Here is a 19,895-nt window from a genome sequence, read left to right on the forward strand (position 1 = left end):
AGCAGCTTCCCTCAGCCGGCCGCCGGGATCCCTTCCCGCCTTGGCTCAAACCGGAGGGCGGGGCCTCCCGTCGCCCCGCCCCCCGCGACATCCGGGGATCCTGACGAGGGGGCGGGGCCGCTCGGTCGCCTCAGTCGGTCGAGGCTCGGCGGGCGTTGAGAGGCTCGAGCGGGGCGTGAGGCGGCGGAGGCAGCAGCGGAGGCGGGCCCGGTCTCCACAACGCCGAGCACCGCGGCATGGCGGTGAGCGAGGGGGGCGCGGGCCTCGGCCGGGGACTGGGGGAGGCCGAGAGAGGAGAACGTTCTTCCCTGGCGCGGTCTGAGGGCGAGCCGGGCGGAGGAAGACAAGATGGCGCCCGTCTCCTCCGCCCCTTCCCTTCTCCTCCCCTCCGCGCGGCCGCCATGATGGGCCTGAAAAAAATGCGAAGCGCCTCTCGGTTGGGCTGCGGCTTAACTTGCGGGCGGGGGGGCGGGGAGGAGAGAGAGGCCCGAGCGCGGGGCAGCAGATCGAGGTGGGCAGCCGCGTTGGGCTGGCGGGGAGCAGAGAAGAGCCAGAGACCTCAGTGGCCCCTGAAAGACTGGCAGCACTTTGTGGCAGGGGAGAACATAAGAACATAAGAGAAGCCAGTGTTGGATCAGGCCAGTGGCCCATCCAGTCCAACACTCTGTGTCACACAGGGGCCAAAAATACCAGGGGCCCTCAGGAGGTCCACCAGTGGGGCCAGGACACTAGAAGCCCTCCCACTGTTGCCCCCCCACAAGCACCAAGCATACAAAGCATCACTTGCCCCAGAGCCCCTATCTATACCTTGTGGCTAATAGCCACCGATGGACCTCTGCTCCTTATGCTTATCTGATTCCCTTTTGAAGCCGTCCATGCTTGTAGCACCCACCACTTCCTGTGGCAGTGAATTCCAAGTGTTAATCACTCTTTGGGTGAAGAAGCTTTGGTGAGTCGCTGCTCCGGGTACAGCTAGAGTGTGAGTCCCTCGGCCCTTCCGTTCACAAGGCTGGTGGATTTCCACTCTTATGTGGGTAAATAGTGTGCCTTCCATTTATTATTTATTTATTTTATTTCATTTATACCCCGCACGCGGGCTCATGCACCACGGCTTACAACCACAAGGTGAAATACAACAACACAGTTAAAGACAATTAAGGCACACAGTGCAATAAAATACAGTTAAAACACTTTAAACCCAGTGGGCAACTCCATGGAGATCGATCAAGAGTCTGTCTTCTGCTACTGACAGTAGCAGCAGAAAAGAGCCAGAGTCCAGTGGCCCCTGAAAGACTGGCAGCATTTTGTGGCAGGGGAGGAGCTTTGGTGAGTCGCTGCTCCGGGTACAGCTAGAGTGTGAGTCCCTCGGTCCTTACATCACAAAGTTGATGGATTTCCACTCTATGTGGGTAAATACTGTGCCTTCCATGGAGATAGATCAAGAGTCTGTCTTCTACTGACAGATTAATGTTTATCTGTCAGTAGCGGCAGAAAAGAGGGCCAGTGGGACCTTAAAGACTGGCAACATTTGTGGCAGGGGAGGAGCTTTCGTGAGTCAATGCTAGGATGTGAGTACAGCTAGGATGTGAGTCCCTCGGTCCTTATATCACAAGGGTGGTGGATTTCCACTGTATATGGGTAGGGTGCTTTCCATGGAGATAGGTCAAGAGGGGCAGCCGTGCTAGTCTGTAGCAACAGAAAAGAGCCAGAGTTCAGTGGCACCTTAAAGACTGACATCATTTGTGGCAGGGGAGGAGCTTTGGTGAGTCACTCCTCACTTCTTCATCTACAGCTAGAATGTGAGTCCCTTGGTCCTTATATTACAAGGGTGGTGGATTTCCACTCTATATGGGTTAATAGGGTGCCTTCCATGGAGGTAGATCAAGATGGGTAGCTGTTTTAATCTGTCAGTAGCAGCAGAAATGAGCAAGAGTCCAGTAGCACCTTAAAGACTTAACATTTGTGGCAGGGGAGGAGCTTTCGTGAGTCTCTGCTCACCTCTTCAGGTACAGCTAGAAGGTGAGTCCATCGGTCCTTATATCACAAGGGTGATGGATTTCCACTCTATATGGGTAAATAGGGTGCCGTATCAGTCTGTCTGTAGCAGCAGAAAAGAGCAAGAGTTCAGGAGCACCTTCAAGACTAACAACATTTGTGGCAGGGGATGAACTTCCGTGAGTCAATGCTCACTTTCCAGACTCTTGCTCTTTTGAGCAAGCAATGACATTATGCTTTTTTCCCTGGCCCCATGTTCCTTTCCTCCCAGTTTAGATTAATTTCACTCCATGTATATATTTCCTAATATGATTGGTTTTATGTAATGCTTCCGTTGCGCTTTTGAGTTGCGCTTCTCCATGCGTCTTCTAACAGTTACAACAGGCCTGTGGGGTAGGGCAGTAGGAGAGGGGGGAGCCTGAGGCTTAGGCAGCATTGATCCTTGGGAGTTCATGGCAGAAGCCAGATATATTCAAATCCCCTTTTACAGAAGGTTGATTTGTATTTAATAAATACCTCACGGCTGTATGTACTGTGTGGGACTTTTATAGTTGTGGGAATTTTTAGACTTCACGTCCCTGTGAAATAGTGGCCTCCTTGGCAAAGGGAACATTGGATCTTGAAAGCTTATAACCCAAAAATCTTCTCTGTAATGTGCTACTGGACTCGAATCTGTACTACTGGACTGAGCTCTTCTGTTGCAGACCAATGCAGCTGCCCTCTGAAACATTTAAGCAAAATATTGAAAATATGTCTCACATGCCTACATAGGCATTATCTAATGTCATAGAAAGTGTTTTTAAGTAAAACTTCGTCTTAAGGAGCATTTTGCTCATTCCAAAGTGGGGAAAATATTTCATAGGAATTTTTTTTCAGTACTCCCAGATTTTCTTTTGGAAAATTGAAAAATCCTCCCTCAAAAAAGAAAAGGAAATGGGGACCTCTCCCCCAGTGTTTTTGTTTATTTCACATACCATCACCTTTTAGTTGGAATTGAAGTGACATTCTTTGAGGATCTCACAGTGTAATGTAATATAACAGTTTTTAAAGGCAGCCCCATAGAGTATCCTGTCTAGTAAATAAAAGCTGATATTATATATTAAAAGAGAAGATGTACAAAAATTTGCCAAAAAACACCACCCTTAGTTACTGAATGTCCAAGTTATGTGTTATTAAACTAGAGGACAACCCCATTGTGCTAATCAAGAGGCTTATTTGGTAAATTGAAAGCTCTTCATGTTTTCAGTGTCTAGGTGTTGAAATTCTGGAAGTAATATAAAATGATACTGTGTCAGATTTGGCAAGAATTTTGCCTTCGTTTCTCTTTCCGTGGTCTGGACAAAAAACTTGAGAAGCCACTGATTAAACTGCCTAAAAGATTACCTAAAGACATGAAAATGGTGTATGATCTGGCTGCATAGACATGGAAGAAATCTAGTTCTTGAAGAATTCAGTTAGAATAGGTTCATAGCAGGGGGGGGCTGTCACAGGAGGATGGGGATCCCCTTCATTAACTGGTACTCTGAAGTATGTTTAAAAATAGGCTTCCACTTGGAAAATGCATGGTGTAATTGAGTTGTAGACTAATTATCTAAAACATGACTGTGACAAGAATCATTGTATTGCCTTTGGTAATAAAAATACATCAGAATTTCTGCATTTAACCCATCAGTTGTGGGACTGGAGGGAGCCTGTAGAAAGTGTAATTGGCCAGAGAATGATCAGTCTGATAAAGTTTTTGTTTTAGTCAAAGGTGTACATTTTTCTGAGGTAGGGAAAAGTTGCCATTTAGTAAAAGAACTTGCTGCCTCTTCCATGTTTCCTGAATTAGGTTAGATTTCAAAGATGTCACTTAGAAAGAATTTCACCTTTGGAATCTAATGGAAGTGCATTAGATGCAAAGAATCTATCTCATTTGTCCGGGGCTAGGATGAGCATGCAAGGCTGATAGTTCTGATGTCACAGCATTCGAAATTGCCATAGACAAATATTTGTTAATATGATTTGTTGCTGGAATACATAGTTTGAGCATACCCTTGTATGTACTAGTTTTTGGACATTGTTAGTTTTCAGAAAATCTAGTCATGCAGTGCTTCAGATGATTATATTGTCAACCACTAGAATGCAGGAAAGAACAAAGGTACAAGAACCTACTAGGGTGAGAAATCAAAACAAAGTGCAAGTCTGTCATTTTCATAAGACAAATACAAATCTTGTGATGGGTGGCTAGCCAACACTGGGTGGAGCTTTGCCCATTATGATTTTCTCAGCCACGGGAATTTCCACAGACTCAGGGGTTTTTTGGACAAGGCATGCCACACGACATAAAATTACGGGCAGTGTTCATAATATTGGTATTTGTCTTGTTATAATTATGAACTTGCACTGTGTTTTGATTTCTCACTCCCTCTAGTTCTTGTACCTTTGTTCTTTTTTAAGTCTTGGGGGCTGTCTCTTGTGTATCTAATCAGTAACTAGAATGCAGCAGCTCTCAATAAATTTGATTTCATAGGTACTATTAACATTAAAGACAGTTGCTTAATACTTTAAAATTTCAAATGCTTGTTAAATAGCCAGATAAAATGTAAGATTTTGATTCCATTTTGAAATAGGCTAGTGATACAGAGCGAGAGGCAGCAGTCCAAGAAAAGTCATCTCCTGACAGAGAGAAGAAAAAAGAACGGTCAGATGCATCTAGTTCTCCTAGAACTTCAAAACATCATCACTCAAGGTCACGTTCACAATCAAGAGAGAGAAAACGGAAATCAGGTATGGAAGCCTCCAAAGTTACAAAAGTCAGTTGGTTGATAATTTTTTGGTCCACTTGGTGATATTTGTACTAAGCGAGTTTATTTATATAGCACAATCCTCTGCAGAGTTAACTCCAGCCTAGGTCCATTGATTTCACTGGAGTAACTGTAAATTCCATTGAAATTAAGACTTCCAAGTAAATGTGCTTACTTTAAAAAAAAAAAAAAAAAGATCTGGAACTAATTCGTAAGTAATGTTGAGTCCTGCCTTGTTTTATTTTGTTGTTGTATTGTTATATTTAAAAACTTCTAAATATCTTAAAAATCTTTCTTAGACAATATTCTTCTATCAAATACTAGAAATCATAGAACTCGTTAGATTTCAACTCTGAAGCCTTTTTAAAAATATCAAGCTTCTCCACATTTTAGACTTCACCATACTAATGTGATGTGTGTGTGTTGGGTAAAAAAAGTTAATGTTGTAGAGGATGAAAACATAATTCAGTCCAAATTTTATTAGCTTAAGGCTGCTTAAATTCTGAGCCCTTTTTAATTGGGTGAGTCTGGATATGTTTGAATATATATTGTTTTTTAAAAGAATATAAAGTTTCCAGGCTGTTTTATGGTTAATAAATGTTTATTTTCTTAGATAATGATGGGAAAAAACACAGAAGCCGGAGCAGAAGCAAAGAGGTAATTAATACTTTGTAGTGCTTAGGTAATTGTACCAAACATATTTATATGTATGTCATAGCATGTGTAAACTTGTATGTAATTGACTTAATGGTAAGTACGAAAAAACCTTGTAAATTCAAAGAAAATATGTTTGGAGTGAGAAGCATGACTGAAACCATCAATTTGCCAAAAAAGGTAGTAGTTGACAAAAGTTCACACAAATTAACTGTTGAAACAACCTACAATGATTTTTTTTGTGGAGAATAGAATTGGTTTGTTTGGTTCTCACAGAGCTTCCATTGATCACAGTTCTTGTACCTTCTGTTACATGATCTCAGACTCCTTTTGCTCTTCTTACCTCAGGCTGTTTGACCCCAATCCCTACTTAGATCTGCACCATGGTCCTGTAATAGTAGGGAAGACCATAGGGTTCATAGGACTGAATATCACCTTAAAGCAAAACCAAGGGGAATGAGATGCAGCAGTAGTGCCAACTTTGTTTGGTGAGGCGACAGTTGCAATAATGTTGCTAGGTAAGTCAGTTACCAACAGAGGAGAGGTTATACCACGAACAGTCATCTGTGTTAGAAAGTGAGGTTTTACTGAGCTAGTATTAAACTAGAAAAATGAAAAACCTAATGGGGGTGCCATGGCCTTCTTTCCCCTTCTCAATGGAAGCTCTGTAAAAAAAAAACAAAAGAACTAGGAGAGTATTTGTGAAATTGACTATATTGTTTAGATCACATGATAACATTTCTATAATAAATCATACTCAGCGTGCTAATGCGCGAAGAGACTGAACTGAAGACGCTCCAGACTCAGATAGCAAAATTATAAGCCTACTTCATGATAAGGTAACTATTAGTCATTCAAACTCATATTTCCCTTTAAACAAAGAAATTGGTTATGGGATATAATGGTGGTTTTTAAATACAAAAGTATATGTTTAGAAGACTGCTCCATCGTGTTTACTCAAATATGGTTAAATGAACTTTTTAAATGATACTTTTAAGACTGGCGCTCTGTGTATAAGTGACATAAAGAACATTTCCCTGATTATTTTAGATCTTTAGTGGGAAGAATTTGTTGAAACTACTCTAGATTTTTGGCCCAATATTTTTAATATAGGCCCCAGGATCTTTATGTCTGTAATGTAATGTTAATAAGGTGTTGAATTAGTCATTGGCTTCTTACGATAGTGATGTTTTTTACAATTATAAAAGAGGCTAAGGGTAGTATACAGTATATCTAGACCTGCCCATAATATCAACATCACAAATCATCTCTAAGGGTGATTAACTCCACGTTGTTAGTCATGTAATAACCACCTCACCTGGCGTGAGGATGTGCATGGGTTTGCGAAGTGTCAGACTCGACTGTGGGACTGAACAACAATAAGCAGAGATATTGCATTTTTATTTCATGATGAGTTCTAAACATCCTTCTTTAATGGCTGTATTAATGATCGGAAAGAAGTAGCCAAAATGGATCTGCTTTTTGAAACTGCTTGAAACAATCTCCTAGCCTGTTTTATACCCTAACACATTTGTATCTTAGAATGGGAAGATGATATACACTTTGTAGATACAACTAATTTCAGCAGCAAGTTGGTGGATTGTGAATATGTATAGTGTTTTTCATTAGGTTTAGTTGGTCCTTAAAGATATGAAAAAATAGTTGAAACAGTCCAGTTTACTCTTTCTACATAGGGTTTTTTATATAGCCAAAACATGCTTAGAATAATGTAGTTGGGTCATATTGGCCACCTTGTTGGTTAAGACTTCAAAGTTGAAGATGCCCGGCAAATACAATCTGTTAGTGACTCTCAAACGATGGCCTGTAGAGCTACCTTCAGGTTATCTTCATTAACGGCTGATGTGTTGACCGCTAACTACTTGTCACATCGCATCTTCTTGTAGTGATTGGGATCAGTACCTTTTTTTCAATCACTGTACTTAGGGTAACCACTCCCTGACTGTTCTGTGTAATTCTGTAAAGCTGGTCTTGGTATGAGAATCTTTAACTATGTTTCATAAAAGGTTTAAAGGGGGAGGACAGTGGAGGGAGGAGGAATGATAATGTGTATGTGCAACATTGGGTAGATGGTGGTGTTAAAGCCATCACAGTTGACTGGGCCTCACTCCTAAGGTTACTAATGTTGCATCACAACATATCATTCTTTATCTACTGATGCCCATACTAACTCTCTTTGTTGCACTATTTTCCTGAAAGAACCAACTTCTTCTTAAAACAGGCAAGAAGACATGGGTCCAAAGAAAAGTCGTCCAAAAAGCACAAATCAGAAGACCATAACGACAAAGAGCATTCTTCTGATAAAGGAAGAGACAGCCTGAATACCTCTGAAAACGGTGAGGACCGGCATAAGCGCAAAGACAGAAAATCCTCAAGAGGACGGAGTCATTCAAGGTCTCGGTCCCGTGAAAGGTAGATTACTTAACACTTTTTGAATAATTTCTATTCTGATTTTTAGAACTGCTGTGTATTCTAAGAAAAGTTTTTTATGCTGCTGACCAAGTGTAAGCAATTTAAATCTGCAGATGTTAAGACTTAAGCGTGAGATTATTACTGACATATTAAATTAAGTATTTTATAGATTAAGTATCCTGAATATTTGCAAAGTTTTTGCAGTGTCACCGAAATGCCAATGTGATATTTTTTGGCCTGATGTGTGTGTAACTTGTTTGGTACCCACAAGCGCTTCATCTACTAATTGTAATTGGGCAACCAGAAATCTTGAACCACCACTTGCCAGATCTAGAGCTCAGGACTTCGATACTGTAATTCTTTTTGATAAATTCTGAGGGTAATGTTGGCTTGTTTTAGAAATACTTGGTATAGAGTTCAGGCTGCTAATTCGACCTTTTGCTGAACACGTGCTGTTTGTTGACGAAAAGCTGAAGAGAGAATTGTCAAACTGGGAAATACTATGAGGAATTTGGAATGTATTTTCAGGCGTCACCGTAGTAGAAGCCGTGATAAAAAAAAGTCACGTTCTCGAAGCAAAGAGAAAAAGCGGCGTCTAAAATCACGTTCTAGGTCAAGATCTAGACACAGGCACAGAAGTCGGAGCAAGAGCCGAACTAGGAGTAGAAGCAGGTAGGTTGGTCTGCTTTTTGTAAAGACGTGAAAACTGCAGTGTGACTAGAGCACTTTTGAAATTGAAAATGTACTCTGGCACTTAGATTAAGGTTAATTTATGTTTATTTAAACCATTATGAAACTTTTAAAAAACGTATGCCTGCAGAGAAAGAAAGAAGAGACCTGAAAAACCCAAAAGATTCAGCAGAAGTCACAGTCCGAGTCCTAGCCCTCCACCCTTTAGGGGACGGAATACAGCAATGGATGCCCAAGAAGCTTTGGCCAGAAGGTAGAGGCTTTTCTTTGTCTGAAGATACGGAAGTTAACTGCTTACAGACTAGTAATAAAGCATCCTAGCCTTCAAGGGATATTTGTCACCATTCGTCTCCCACTAGTTTTATCTCTCTAAAGGTGGAGAGACACCTTTTCAGAAAACATCTAAATCGGGGTGTCAGACATGCGGCCCGGCCCGGGGGCCGGACCAGGCCCCCAGAGGGCTTCTATCAGGCCCGCACTGGACCTGGCCATCTCCTGCTTCCAGTTCTGTTGCTGCTGCTGCATCATCGCTTGCTTCGCCAGACTCTCTCAATCACTCAGCCATTTCATGTTTTCCCCTGGGTCCTAGACTCAGAACTCTGAGCATGAGATTTCTGTGGTGAATAGATCAAAAGTAGATTCACAGCTTACATATACACACCTGATCAGCATACTCAAGATTGCAACAGCACAGACATTTTGATGCAATAATTCAGAGCAAGAGGCATCAATGATCAGATACTGTTAAATAAACAAAATATTGCAAGAGTGCTAATGTTTTAAGCATGTTTTTATTTTAAATTAAAAAAAACCTCTGTGTTTGTGTCCTTTATAAAGTTTGTATCTCCACTACCTGGCATTACATTTTATGACACACGTGGCCCGGCCCAACAAGGTCTCATTTATGTCAGATCCGGCCCTTATAACAAATGAGTTTGACACCCCTGATCTAAATCTTTGATCTTTGATGTTGAGGCTATCAAAATGTAGCTCTAAATATGGATATGATACGGCAAGATGAAGGACCACTGGGATGCATAGGAGAGAGACTGAGCCGTCTGCAGAGCAGCGCTAGAATAAATCTAATACCATGACTAGTTTAGAAGGTCCATATAAATCCCTTTTGCGTCGAGCATGCACTGATACCAGATTGTCAGTCTGTCTTTCTATAGTTCTGAAAGCTAGACATATTGCCATTTTAGGAAATGTGGACTAATGGATATTGCAATTAACCCCCCCCCCCCAAAAAAAACCCCTAAGTTAATGAAATGCATTAGGCTGTTTCAGCCATTAAAAAACCCTTAATGTCTAGATTTTACATTCTGCAAGTAAGCACTTCAAAGATTGCATGTTGTTCACCTTGTGTTCAGGCTGTTCTAACTAATGTGGGGAAAGGTAAGACTTTTAATGACTGGTTGCTTCTGCATTGCTATTTCTAGATTGGAAAGAGCAAAAAAACTTCAAGAACAGAGAGAGAAGGAGCTTGTTGAAAAACAGAAGCAACAGGAAATGGCTGCTGGTAATTCTTTTTGAGCTGTTAGCTGACAGTTTGAAATTAAAATAACTTTAGTCAAATACTATACAAATAGTATACTATACAAATAGTAACTATGAGCTGGAGACTTAAAAATCAAAACAAAAATCTTTATATGTTCCTCATTGCAATTTTGGCACTTTTGAAAGAACCAAAGCAGTAAAGACTTTTCTAAGCTCTGCTTTCAGAACTCTTTCAGTCAGACCCTAAAATAGCTGCACCATCAGACAAATGCTTCAGGATGAGCTAGGTAAAAGCTCTCTCCTGAATGAGTCCTTGCCAACTGCCTAGTTTGTACTCATTCTTGTAAGTATTGAGGATTGTGTTTGTCCTTGCCCCGTATCTGATTGACATGGAAAAATTCTGAATGCTTTCTCTGGTATGAAATGTTTGTTTTAGCGGCAACTGCCACTGGAAGTTCTGTCATCAACGTTGCAGCTCTTCTGGCCTCTGGAACACAAGTCACTCCTCAGATTGCTATGGCGGCTCAAATGGCAGCCCTGCAAGCAAAGGCCTTGGCGGAGACAGGAATAGCCGTTCCAAGCTATTATAACCCAGCAGCAGTGAATCCAATGAAGTTTGCAGAACAGGAAAAGAAGCGGAAAATGCTGTGGCAAGGCAAAAAAGAAGGGGTAATTATTATTTTTTTGGCCTGCTTATTCTCTATTTTGTTTATACGTGTTGATTCTTAAAAGCACCATCTGGTAGTAATGCTTCTGCCGTTGCAAAGGTTAGAAGTTAAGATCCCAGCACCCTGAAATTTGGTATTTAGTGGACACCACTGGCACTGAGAGCTTCTATTTTCATCACAGTTTCGAGGATCTTTTGGTTTGAATGCAGAGCCAATATGTTATGCATTTGATTGGCTGATGTTTAACACAGCCTCATTATAAACCACTTAAGGGTGCTTGATCTATAGTGACTATGGTTTATAAATGCTCTTATTACTTTCCACTGGCCAGAAGACCTGGAGTTCTTTCTTATTGAAGTGGATGAGACAGGTTAACCAGGCTTGCACCCAGGTTGTTTCTGGTTCCAAAAGAAAAATTGGAATAGGTTTGTTAAGATACGTGAGGAGTTGTTTTCCATGTGTGTATCCTGGTATGTCCTAAGCATTGACTCCTCAACAACATTACCTATAAACTCCCAATTGGTGAAAGCCACACATATATGCATAACATGTTATTTTGTGTTTTTATAGGATAAATCACAATCTGCAGAAATCTGGGAGAAACTGAACTTTGGAAATAAGGACCAAAATGTCAAATTTAGAAAACTAATGGGTATCAAGGTACGTGATCTGGTTATGATCATTTGTTACACTGTCGTGAAATGTTTTGAAGCCTCAGTTATTTGCCAGAAACAAGAGGATAATTTTTAATGCCTGTTTCTAGGAGAGCAGGCTTGTTAAATGCATTGCTAAGCTTCCTGCATTAAATACATAAGCTTCCTGCATTGCGGAAGAGTATACGTTAAGGTTGTCTACTGGAGATTGCGTCTTTGAACTTGAAGTGCTGTGGCAAGGCCCTTGGCCAAAGTCTCCTGCAAAAGTATATTGAGAATGAATTCAACTAACATCTTGTGTATCAGCCTCCCCTGGAATGGATAGCATTCCCTGGGTTTACTTATTATGAGCCATTGATTTGTATGGGAGAGAGATCTCTTGAGTGAAAGGTGTGTGTCGAAGGAGCTGATAAAGACCTTTGAGCAGTTCAGATGGCTTTATCCCTTTCTTGGGGGGGTCAAATCCATTAATAATTTTGTTTCTTGAAAATATCTTGTCTTTTATTCTAGAGTGAGGAGGAAGCTGGTAGTAGTTCAGTGGATGAAGAAAGTTATAAGACTTTGAAACAGCAGGAAGAAGTATTCAGAAATCTAGATGCACAATATGAAATGGCAAGGTCACAGACTCACACACAAAGAGGAATGGGATTGGGATTTACATCTTCGATGCGAGGAATGGATGCTGTTTGAATGGACGTGATCTCGAACCCTGGAACTTTGACAAAGATTTTTGTTCCGACATTCGGTCCTTGTTCACCAAAAGCTAGCATTTCTAGCTTGCATGGGTGTTGCATTGACTTTAATTTATTGACATTGCAATTTTTGTAAATATCAGATCAGTGATTACTGGTGTTCCATGTTGTAATCAGGTTATACTCACTTCCATTATACTTGACAGAGCTACAGAAGGACAACATTTTAGTTCTGCTTTTCAAACTAGAACAGGTGAGGAGGGTAAACTCGTACCTGGATATTTTGTGTCTGCTGTCTTGTGTACTTTTGTACTTTAACCTTGTACAGTTATTTTCAACTCTCGAAACATAACGAACATTGTGTAGGTGTTACTTAGCAGACTGGGCCAATGAGTACATAATGCAGTGCAAAAACCTGGTTAATAAAGATGTTTTTTCTCAAATGTTACTGTTACTATTACTGGCTCACTTGAATTGCTTACAGCTCTGAATTTGGTAGAATTGATTTGAGATTTCACACTGCAGTTTACAAAAAATAATAATTCCATCACAAAAGAGCAAATAGTAAAAGTTACTCAGCCTCAGTTTTCATCAATGTTATGCATTGTTTTTATTCCTATTGCAGTGTTTGCAGTGAGCAGCAAGCATATTAGGTGTGTGAAATATGTCCAGTCCCTACTGTCTATAAAACCTGAGTAATACTGCCTCCACTCAGGTCCAAAGATTACCACACTGGGTGATATGGTAGTTCTGTTATTTGGGACTTTTATCAGCAGAGATCTGATTTGGTTTATTTAGAAATGGTTTATGCTGCCTCTCAGTGCCCTGCTTGAGCCAGCATATAAAAACTTGTTTCGGCTTTGACCTGGCTTCAACCTGCCCAAGCAAATTAAGAGACAAGCTCTGTATTACTGTAGCCAGTTCTGAGCCTAGTCTTTCTAGCAGGCGTATCTGATTATAGACTACCTTATGCAAAGTGAGAAAAGCAGATTGTCCCCAGCTATTCCAGTCAGTCTACTGGGATGTTATACACATAAGAAGAGGAGGAGCCCTGCTGGATCAGACCAGTGACCCATTTAGTCCAGCATCCTGTCTTGTACAGTGGCCAGCTAGTTACTCCGGAGGGCCGAGGACAGGGCATTAAGGTCTTCCCCTGATCCAAAACACTGACGGCAGCCCTATTTCTACATTTTAAAAACTAGTATTATGCAGGATTGTACTCACACTGTGTAATGAGTGGAAGTTGCCCAGCATCAGTGCCTCAAAAGTAGTATCTTTTGTAGCTGTAACTTGTGTGTTGAGATACGATTGTATGGGGCATCTCCCTAAGGGTTTCCAAAGCTAGGTGTAAGTTGTCTAAAGGGGTTCTTAGTTGGGAATTTTTAAACATGTTGTATACTATTGAGTACATTAATAAAACCAAGAAAAGCAAAATGTGTGTAAATTACTTCTAGGTACTACGTGTTTAGTGACAGAACTATTAGCTCAATAAGTTTTTTCCCATCCATCCACCTTAGGAATGTTTCCATTGCCAGTAATAGCAAACATTCAGGAACAGATGGACAGCATAGGGAATTTTGCTTTTTAAAAATAGTCTACAGAAGCACATAAAGATGAGTCAAGTTATTTCTCCTTCCTCACCTGTGATGGGAGGCTGAAATTTTAGCAGCTCACCACCACCACTGAAGGACAGTAAAAATTAGTACGGTTAGGTTTGCAGCCCCCTTAGCATCAAATGAATACCTTGATTGGGGGCGGGGGGGGGGGTGTCTTCCACTAAAACTGTGGGGTTTCGTGCGATTTTCACTGAGATGGCTTCTGCAAACATAGCCACTGTTTAATAGAAACCCACTTGAAAAACATAATTGGAATTTAATAAATGTTGCCCTTCTAGAAATATCAGGATGCAGCTTTACCCAATTTTTCTGTTTGTGGTATACTAACCTGTCTTACTGAAGACTTACAGGCAGGTTTATGCAAAAGGGAGTTCTCTTGCTTAAAGGGGATTGTCCACCCAAGTTCTGAAGACTGGTTTATATTTAATGTGTATTTCAGGTTGCTGAGGGGGGAAAGCTGCTGAGACGGTATGGTCATCCTTTTACCTAAAAAGGGTGAGTCACCGTTCACTACTGGCATTATTGGACTCAAACTTTGTTCTTTTGCTTCAGATCAACACGGCCACCCACCTGAAACTTCTTTATTTATGTTTATTACAAGTAGTTAATTCACTATTGAAGCTTTTTCGATACTTAAATTTTTTTGTAAAAAGTAAACCTGGTAATTTTGTTAGGCAGCAGGAAACAAAAATCGGAGCGGGGGGGGGTGTCGTTCCGCCATATATTAAAACTACATATCCCAGCATGCAGCTCGGCTAGTAAGTTTTAAAATATGGCGGAACAAGAGCCTAGCCTCTCTACCCAGGTTGAACTACAAACCCCATCACGGAATGATCCCTTTGGCCTATAAAGGAGTTAGCGCGGTCCCGTCCTGTTGCCTCTTGGGAGTTGTCGTTCCTTCCGAGGCGGCCGTCGGCTCGAAGGGCCCGTCCCCTCTCTTTTTGCCCCGGGGTCGCCGTCATCTTCCCTCGCGGCCTGCCGGTTGCCCGGCGACGCACTTCCTCTACCCGCCCTAAGATGGCGGCTGAGGTGGATTTCGGCGACCGCGAGCTCTTCGAGCAGCTGGACGCCGACGAGCCCGCGGCGACGCCCGGCCCGGCCGCGCAGCCGCTCCACATCCGCTTCGACGAGGAGACCGAGGAGCTGCGCGAGCGGCTGCGGGAGTGCCAGGAGACCGTGAAGGAGCTGCAGGCCGAGAATATCCTGCCGGGCCGGGCCTGCCTGGGCCTACCCGGGGCCGGGCCTCGTTCGCCGGGGGGTGCGGGGTGGGGAGCGGGTGGCGCGCCCCGTGGGGCCCCTCCCGCCGCGCTCTCCCGCCTGCAGTCCCGCTTCTCGGCCTCGGCTGGCCGAGGGAGACGGTGGCGCCTTCCGCACGCCTCCTCCAGCCTTTCCCCGCCCGAGTTCCCTCCCGTCACTCTCCCCCGTTCATTTCGTGACTGACTGGCTCTGTTTCTATCCCCGCCTGTTGAGCCCCGGGGTGTTTGTCTGCTGGGGGTGTGTGAGTGTGTGTGGCCTCACTGAGTGGTGGAAGTGTTTGTGGCACGTGTGTTTTATTCCTGCGGTAAACTAGCAGTTCGAAAGCAAGAAATTGCAAGCAGATAAATAGGTACCACTTCGGTGGAAAGGTAACAGCGTTCCGTGCGCCTTGGCGTCTAGTCATGCCGGCCACATGGCCACGGAAACGTCTTCGGACAGCGCTGGCTCTTCGGCTTGGAAACGGAGATGAGCACCGCGACCCTAGAGTCGGACTCGACTGGCTTTCGAGCAAGGGAACCTTTACCTTTTTTAAACTTGTGGATTTGTGTGGCAGGGGGACTTGCTGGGTCCTTCATAGGCACGCCTCGTCGGATGATTTTTATAGGGGTCTGTATTAGGTCCTGATCCGTGCTCCCTCTGAGATGTGGGGTCCTGTGAGCAGAAATCCTACTTTGTGAGCTCCTGGCATTAAAGTTGTGAGGGAGCGATTTGGCCGCTGCACAGATTAGTTTGCTTTGGAGCCCTCCTTCCTGGGCGAAGACAAAAATGTGTGAGCCGGTGGCTAAAAGACTGAGCTAGCTCACACTGACTCAGCTTAGAGGGAACGCTGCTGAGGAGTCTTGTGAGCAAAACTTCTACTTTGCAAGCTACCGGCATCAAAGTTGTGAGGGAGCGATTTGGCTGGTGCACAAATTAGTTTGCTCTGGAGCCCTCCTTCCTGGGCGAAGACAAAAATGTGAGCCAGAAGCTAAAAGCTGTGAGCTAGCTCACACTAACTCAGCTTAGAGGGAACACTGCTGTGGAGTCTTGTGAGCAAAAATTCTACTTTGTGAGCTACCGGCATCAAAGTTGTGAGGGAGCGATTTGGCTGCTGCACAAATTAGATTGCTCTGGAGCCATCCTTCCTGGGCAAAGACAAAAATGCGTGAGCCAGAGGCTAAAAAACTGAGCTAGCTCACACTGACTCAGCTTAGAGGGAACACTGGTCCTGATATGTCGAAAGACGGACAAAGAGAACAGAGTTTGGGACCACTGTCACCTTTAAGCCCAACAAAGTTTCATTTGGGGTATATACTTTCGTGTGCATGCACAGTTCTTCAGATAAGTGTGCATGCACACATGAACGCTTATACCCAGAATAAAACTTTGTTGGTCTTAAAGGTGCCACTGGACTCAAACTTTCTGTTCCTTCAGACCAACACTGTGACCCACCTGAATCTATCAACAGATATTTTTTTCTAGTGAGAACCCCATATGTTCATCTGAGGAAGGATGTAGTCCTCAGAAATTTGTAATGGAATCAAAATCTTGTTAAGTCTTCAAAGTGACACAGGTTTTTGCTGTGCAGGCAAACAAGACTGTTAAAATGTTTCTCATTGTGAGGGAATTGCTGGCTTTGTTCATTCTAGAAGGAGGTGCAGCATTCATCTCTTGCCGTGGAAACAAGCAAGAACCTGGTGGCACCTTGAAAACTGTTTTTCTTGCCTTACTCCAGCATATATGCTTGTGGACTAGAGCTGCTTCAGAGGATATAACATGCTCTGGTCTGTAGAATGACCTTGGGCAAGCCGTAGTTCTGATAAGAGCTGTTCTTGAAAAAGAGCAGTTTCTGTCAAGAGCTCTCTCAGCCCCACCTACCTCACAGGGTGTCTGTTGTGGGGAGGGGAAGGGAAAGGAGTCTGTAAGACGCTCTGAGACACCTTTGGGTAGTGAAGGGTGGGGTATAAATCCAATCTCTTCTTCTTCTTCTTCTAGCCTACCTGACAGAGTTGTTGCAGTAATAAAGTGGAGAAGGGGGGCCATTTGCACCCCACTGGACTCCTTGAAGGAAGAATGGGATTAAAAAAGACAAATGTATGCTTATGAGCAGTGTTCCCTCTAAGCCGGCTCACACATTTTTGTCTTAGCTCAGGAAGGGTGGCACCATGAGCTCCCTTAGGAAAGCTGTATTCTTCTAGCAGCCTTTCCTGATCAGTAGAATGTGGATAGTAAGGTTGGCCTACTTTACAGGACTGTTGTAAGGATTGTAAGCCAGATAATACGTTCATGAAGCATTCTGAACCCCATCATGGCACACCCACTAGTACAGGGAGAGTCACATTGGTTGAATTTAGATCTCTTCTGTAGCTATTGAATTGAAAGATAAAGAAGATCACACCCAAAAACTACCTAGTAAAGAGGAATCGTGTTCTTCCGACAGCAAGGTTGCAAGCTAACTTTTATTTAAAACTTTATCTGATGCTCACCAAGGTTGTCAGTTGTCTTAGAGTTCTAGAATTGTGTAACCTTAAGAGTTTGAGAAGACACCTATTTCATCTTGCCTTCTTACAGTCCTTCTCTCAAGCACTCTTCCCTCATTTACAAGCATTTAATATTCCTTAATGAGCCGTGGTCATATAAATTAGGTGGCCAGAAGAATGGTGAAAAAAAATATTTTTTACTTTTCTGCTCCTTCAGTGCTATATTTATTTTATGTTTACACCTGAAGCTTTGATTCTAGTTATTGCTGGCTGCGAGTACCAGGCAGTTGCTGGGGTGATTATTTCAAACATTTTTTCCCCTCCAGTAAGAGTGTAACTTTAAATTCCTTAACGAATTGTTAACATCGTGAACTCAGAAGGAAACTGAAAATACTGACACGACCAAGGTATATTTAAATTGCTTGGTTTATCAGAGATATTTTGTATGTTAATAGAGACATGATAGCTAGCATGCAAAGAGCAACTTTGGGCATAGCATGACCTGGGGCAGATCACAAATTTGGATGTGTAGCAATAAAAATCTTTATTTAATTACCTCGTGTGTTTTAAATGGTTACAAAACGAGGAGGCATTCCTCAGAGTTGTTAAATGAAAGCGCTGAACATAGCAGAGCGTGCCTGGCTTCTTAGATCCACCGGCGAAGCCTTTTTTGCGGAACCCATGCTGTCAGAGGGTTTTTTGAGCTCCAGATTATGGAACTTTTTTCTCTAGGATGGTCACCACCTCTACAGGCACCTCTAATTTTAAGAATATTTATTTCTGAAGGCTTTTGAGAAAATCTGAGTATAGCTGCGGTCACACACACAAAATAATCCACTCTCCACTTTCAGTGCACTTTCCAATTGGATTTTACTGTGTGAACTGGCAAAATCCAGTTGGGAAGTGCATTGAAAGTTGATTGTTTAGTGTGTGTGACTGCAGCCTATTTTTGTTTCCTTGAGGTTTTACTGTTAGATTTTTTTTTTATTATATTTTTCTATGCTGGTTGTTAGCTGATTCAGTTTTTAAAAGCAGGCAAGAAATCTATAACTACTTATTAAATCCGTCACTGATATTAAACAACAGAGGGGGATTACTATTGTTATTCTTAGTATGTTGTATTGCAAAAATAATTAGCATCGAGGTAAAATAAGATGGCTTCGTTGTACTCCATTACAATGTAGTGGGTGTACTCAACAACATCAAAGGCATTTAGTAAATATTGTTCTTCTACAAATTTAATGTTTTTCTTTTTTAGCGGACTTACAGTGGATGACTCTAAATATGATGGGCCTTTGTTACAGATTTTATTTATGAACAATACTATTTCAAAGTAAGTGTAATTCAGTTTGGCTTTTTCAGAGTTTCTAGTTTGGTGTGCCCTATTAGAACAATGGATTTCAACTAGTATGTCAAGACCCACATCTATTGTACCTACCCCAAGGCAGCTCTCACCAATTGTAGCACTTCCCTTGATTCTGTGTGAGTGTGTAGGCTTTTTTGAGAGGGAGGGAGACTGTGTTTGGAAGAGGAAGGAAAAGAAGAAAGTAAAGAAAGAAATATAGCTAATAAATATATAAAAAGCCTCATGTTGCAGGTTAGTATTCTGGGTCTAAAAAGGAAGAAGCCTTCTGCTGTAGGAATTATTTAAATGAGATGAATTATTTACCGTGGGCCTGATCTCTTGCAGGGTGGGGTGGTTTAAATCAGGTTTCCTGTTGGAATTTTGCTTAATTCCTAAACATAACCATTAAAATGTTAAAATATTACGATTAGATTAAAGTGTTTGCACTGTCTGTGACGTATTTCTTTCCAGGGTTACAACTTTCCTTTCACTTCTGCTCCATCCTTCACCTCTCCTACTTGACCCTAATTTCATGCACACCCAGAAACACACAATCCGACACTTTTGCTCATGGCATTTAATATGTTATTGAGTGTATTAGCTAAGAAGCCTGGAATTTTTCAAAAGCAAAAGCTGGTTGTTGCTAAACAAATATTCTTAATTTGAGAACTGAGGGAATTTTAAAACATTTAAGTAATTAAAGACCATAAAATGGTATACTAAATTATTCTAGATGTGGACTGGGTCCTGCTATCAGTGTAGATTTTGGCACAGACTCCCAGTGACTGTAATGATCTGGTAATCTCTGCCCCCCACCCCTGTTATCAAGCCTGTAATGACAACAGTACTGTGTGTAAGGTGTTGTGCATTATTGATAGTGCTTGCCCTCAAAAGTGATATTTTCTCCATGGTTCTTTATTTAAACAGCAGAGCTGTGTGTTTGATAGAGATCCACTGATTCAGTTACAAAAGAGAATTAAATAGAAGTCTTAAGGTGTTTGCATTCAGACTTAGACATTTTTTCTTTTCAGAAATCAGATTCAAATGCAAAATCTTGCTTTTCATTGGGTTGTATCCACTGTGGTTTCTCAAGTGTGTGGGCATCATTTTAGAGTTTAGTGAGATTCCCCCCCCCCCGAATACAGAATACAGA

The 19,895-nt window shown here is 42.1% G+C and overlaps 2 protein-coding genes across 6 annotated transcripts in view; both read left to right on the forward strand.

The window, feature by feature from the left end:
* The first annotated feature begins 130 nt into the window (after nucleotides 1-130).
* On the forward strand, nucleotides 131-13,483 carry RSRC2 (arginine/serine-rich coiled-coil 2). 3 transcript variants are annotated; one of them, XM_015417712.1, is made up of 10 exons: nucleotides 131-242; nucleotides 4,608-4,764; nucleotides 5,395-5,438; nucleotides 7,675-7,865; nucleotides 8,394-8,537; nucleotides 8,686-8,808; nucleotides 9,995-10,074; nucleotides 10,489-10,721; nucleotides 11,291-11,380; nucleotides 11,884-13,483. In XM_015417712.1, the coding sequence occupies exons 1-10, from the start codon at nucleotides 237-239 to the stop codon at nucleotides 12,061-12,063; spliced, it is 1,248 nt and encodes a 415-aa protein (XP_015273198.1). In that variant the 5' UTR covers nucleotides 131-236; the 3' UTR covers nucleotides 12,064-13,483. The 3 variants fall into 3 exon arrangements, with proteins under 3 accessions (XP_015273198.1, XP_015273199.1, XP_015273200.1); XM_015417714.1 differs by lacking the exon at nucleotides 131-242 and adding an exon at nucleotides 6,197-6,274 and having other exon boundaries at nucleotides 4,732-4,764; nucleotides 7,653-7,865; XM_015417713.1 differs by lacking the exon at nucleotides 131-242 and having other exon boundaries at nucleotides 4,613-4,764; nucleotides 7,653-7,865.
* Nucleotides 13,484-14,640: 1,157 nt separating this feature from the next.
* ZCCHC8 (zinc finger, CCHC domain containing 8) overlaps nucleotides 14,641-19,895 on the forward strand; it is a 21,842-nt gene continuing 16,587 nt past the window's right edge. For all 3 annotated transcript variants that reach the window (XM_015417657.1, XM_015417656.1, XM_015417654.1), the window contains exons 1-3: nucleotides 14,641-14,879; nucleotides 17,762-17,804; nucleotides 18,656-18,730. In XM_015417657.1, the coding sequence (XP_015273143.1) occupies nucleotides 14,699-14,879; nucleotides 17,762-17,804; nucleotides 18,656-18,730 (299 nt within the window). In that variant the 5' untranslated portion in view covers nucleotides 14,641-14,698. The remainder of the gene's footprint in view (nucleotides 14,880-17,761; nucleotides 17,805-18,655; nucleotides 18,731-19,895) is intronic.

Source organism: Gekko japonicus, unplaced genomic scaffold (assembly GCF_001447785.1).
Source record: "Gekko japonicus isolate JY-2015 unplaced genomic scaffold, Gekko_japonicus_V1.1 scaffold64, whole genome shotgun sequence".
Taxonomy (NCBI): domain Eukaryota; kingdom Metazoa; phylum Chordata; class Lepidosauria; order Squamata; family Gekkonidae; genus Gekko; species Gekko japonicus.

What these genes read in the sequence shown, in the direction of transcription:
- RSRC2 (XM_015417712.1), top strand. An exon ending in CGAACTAGGAGTAGAAGCAG is followed by an intron (nt 8,538 to 8,685) that starts GTAGGTTGGTCT and finishes GTATGCCTGCAG; the next exon opens with AGAAAGAAAGAAGAGACCTG. An exon ending in GCAACAGGAAATGGCTGCTG is followed by an intron (nt 10,075 to 10,488) that starts GTAATTCTTTTT and finishes TGTTTGTTTTAG; the next exon opens with CGGCAACTGCCACTGGAAGT.